The sequence below is a fragment of the Verticillium dahliae genome, genomic scaffold, assembly GCF_000150675.1.
Source record: "Verticillium dahliae VdLs.17 supercont1.14 genomic scaffold, whole genome shotgun sequence".
NCBI lineage: Eukaryota > Fungi > Ascomycota > Sordariomycetes > Glomerellales > Plectosphaerellaceae > Verticillium > Verticillium dahliae.
The window spans coordinates 288,466-291,367 of NW_009276945.1; the positions used below are offsets into that span (position 1 = coordinate 288,466).

Genomic DNA, 2,902 nt, shown 5'->3' on the forward strand with positions numbered 1-2,902 from the left:
TCCAGGGACTTCGTTGCCGAAGATGGTAGCCTGCCCTGTATACCGACATCCCGCGGACCGAGTCCGCCCCCCGCTCTTTCTTTTACCAAGACTGTTCTTGAGATCAAAGCCTGTGGTCGAGGAGAAGCTGGGTCACCCACTCAACCACGTCTTAATCCCAGTTCTACCGCGACGGAAACGACTACATTTCCGAGCACAGCGACAAGACGCTCGATATTGTCAAGGGTTCTTACATTGTTAATGTCAGTCTAGGCGCCGAGAGAACCATGATTTTCAGAACCAAGCGGGACGCGAAAGATCCCTCCAAGAAAACGGATGACATCCCCGAGGGTGCGAAGCGCAACACATCGCGCAAGCAGCTGCCGCACAACTCCCTCTGCCGCATGGGCCTTGTGACAAACATGCGGTGGCTCCACGCCATCCGCCAAGACAAGCGTGCCGAACGAGACAAGACAGCACCTGAGCTTGCCTTTGCCGGCGGCCGCATCTCTTTGACCTTCCGCCAGATCGGGACCTTCCTGGACCGCGATGGCACCCTGATCTGGGGCCAAGGCGCCACGGGCAAGACGCGCGCTGATGCCCACCCTGTCGTCAACGGGCAAGGACCCGAGGCCGTGGCCATGCTGCGTGCCTTTGGAACCGAGAACCACGCGAGCGAGTTTGACTGGGATGCGCACTACGGGCAGGGCTTTGACGTGCTGCATATGAGCAGCGCGCCACGCTTGTTCTTTCCGCCGATGCCGTTGTCAAATATGCGCGTACAGCTCGCACTGGCCGAGTACGGCATTCTCTTCGCCAAGGGCCGCATGCCGCCATCCTTTGACTGGAAGGAGGGGAAGGCTGAGGCTGCTGCTCCCGCCGTCATCTCGTCGGCTCTCGAGAGTCTGTCCATCAAGTACGTGGATAATGATGCCGACCGGTCGACGGTGCAGGGAGACATGGCCATTCTGCTCTACCTCGACAGCCTCCACGGGAAGCGCAGTGAGCCCAGCAAGGGCCAGGCTCGTATCTTGACACGCTTCCAGCAGGGCCTCGCCCTCCTTGATAAGTGGCGCGCTATCAGATCGCAGGAAACAGATGACGTGACTGTGAAGCAACCAGCCAAGCCGCTGAAACGGGAACTCATAGTCTGGAACGATTATGCCGCCGAGAATGAGAGCATCGCAGGCGAGGTCGTGTCCATTGCCGACTTTGTCGTCTGGCCGGTCCTGCACGATATTGTGCAGACGCTCGGCGAGGGGGTCCTCAACGGTACGAAGTCCTTGAAGAAGTATTATCAGGCGTTTTCAGAGAGGGAGGCTACGATGAAAGTATTGGCTGTTGACCCGCCGGTAGCGGCGGTGACAGCGACACAGCCAGAGCCAGAGGATCAACCTGCAGCAGAGGCAAAGGCAGAAGGAGGGGCAAAACCTGCAGCAGAGGCAAAGGCAGAAGGAGGGGCAAAATCAGCAGCAGAGGAAGATGCAGGGGTAAAAGTAGAGGGATAGGTAAAGGCAGAGGGAAGGGAAAAGCAGAGGGAAGGAAAAGGCAGAGGGAAGGAAAAAGCAGAGGGAAGGAAAAAGCAGAGGGAAGGAAAAAACAGGGGAAAGGCAAAAGCAGGGGGAAGGCAAAAGCAGAGGGAAGGAAAAAGCAGAGGGAAACTCAGAGGCAGGGGCAAAAGGAGAAGACCGCGAAGGAAAGACTTTCACGGATGGTGGTGCGAAAAAGACGGATGATGCCTCGAAGGCGCAATAGTTGACAATATAGCCCGTCATCTGGAGGTTCAAATTGAATTCAAGGATCGAATCAAAATTAGTTCCACCTGAGACGACCGAGCCGACGTGTGCAGGGCACGGCACCCGGGTGCGTCATGACCATCTAGTGTACTGAGTGGTGACATGGAGTTCCCCCTTTGATCCAGGCCTGTCCAAGCATGCTGTCGTGTCAAGACACCATCCGACTGCGCTGTGCGTAAAACCTGTTGAAGATTCGGTGGCCTATCTAGTGCGAGGTAGATACAGGTACATACGCAGCATAACGAGTTAAGACGCCAGCCCGCAACTCCATTTGCAAGAAAGAGAGAAATAAAAAACAAGTAATTTCTGGCATCATCGTGCACCAGCACCATGTAGACGTGATAGGAGGAAGTCGGGAAGCAGAAACGCAGTGACTCAATCTTCAAGGTTGTAAGTACATTTCATTCGTCTTTCGATCACACATGTCTCACCCCGCCGCTCTATGCGCGCGAGGACACCCAGGGAAGAGGGTAGGTTCCGACCCAGTCGGACACCTCGGACCGCAGCTGCACAATCTCGGGGTCCGAGTCGCCGTTGCCCAGGTGTGCCATGAAGATGCGCTGCAGGCCAGGCTTCTTCTCGCCGCGCTCGGCGGCCGCCTTCTTGGCCGCCTTATCGATGCGCACAGCAATGGTGACGGCGCGGTCGATGATATCAGCGACGCGGCCAAAGTCCTCCTCGCTGAAACCCCTCGTCGTCATGGCCGGGGTGCCGATACGCAGGCCGCCGGGTACAAGCGCCGAGCGGTCACCAGGCACGGTGTTCTTGTTGGACGCGACGCCGACGAGCTCCAGCACACGCTCGACGCGGCTGCCGTCAATGCCCTGGGGCTTGAGGTCGAGCAGCACGAGATGGTTCTCCGTGCCGCCGCCAACGAGCTTGTAGCCGAGGCCACCCTTCTCCTTGGACTCTCCGAGGCGGTGGGCTAGGGCCTTTGCGTTGGAGAGGACCTGGGTCTGGTAGGCGCGGAACTCGGGGGTCTGGGCCTGCTTGAGCGCGACCGAAAGGGCCGTGATGGTATGGTTGTGGGGGCCGCCCTGGTGACCGGGGAAGACGGAGGAATTGATGGGGTTCTCGAGGTTGTACAGCTCGTCCTCTTAGTCTTGGCATTCTGCCTCCTCACGCCC

At 58.1% G+C, this 2,902-nt stretch overlaps 2 protein-coding genes across 2 annotated transcripts in view; one reads left to right on the forward strand and one right to left on the reverse strand.

The window, feature by feature from the left end:
- VDAG_06688 (isochorismatase family protein family) overlaps window positions 1-1,787 on the forward strand; it is a gene marked incomplete at its 5' end in the record, with an annotated part of 3,287 nt that extends 1,500 nt beyond the window's left edge. Inside the window, 2 exons of the mRNA XM_009659392.1 lie at window positions 23-37; window positions 162-1,787. Coding sequence (XP_009657687.1) covers window positions 23-37; window positions 162-1,487 — 1,341 coding nt within the window. The 3' untranslated portion in view covers window positions 1,488-1,787. The remainder of the gene's footprint in view (window positions 1-22; window positions 38-161) is intronic.
- Window positions 1,788-2,215: 428 nt separating this feature from the next.
- VDAG_06689 (serine hydroxymethyltransferase) overlaps window positions 2,216-2,902 on the reverse strand; it is a gene marked incomplete at both ends in the record, with an annotated part of 1,851 nt that continues 1,164 nt past the window's right edge. The window contains one exon of the mRNA XM_009659393.1: window positions 2,216-2,848. Coding sequence (XP_009657688.1) covers window positions 2,216-2,848 — 633 coding nt within the window. The remainder of the gene's footprint in view (window positions 2,849-2,902) is intronic.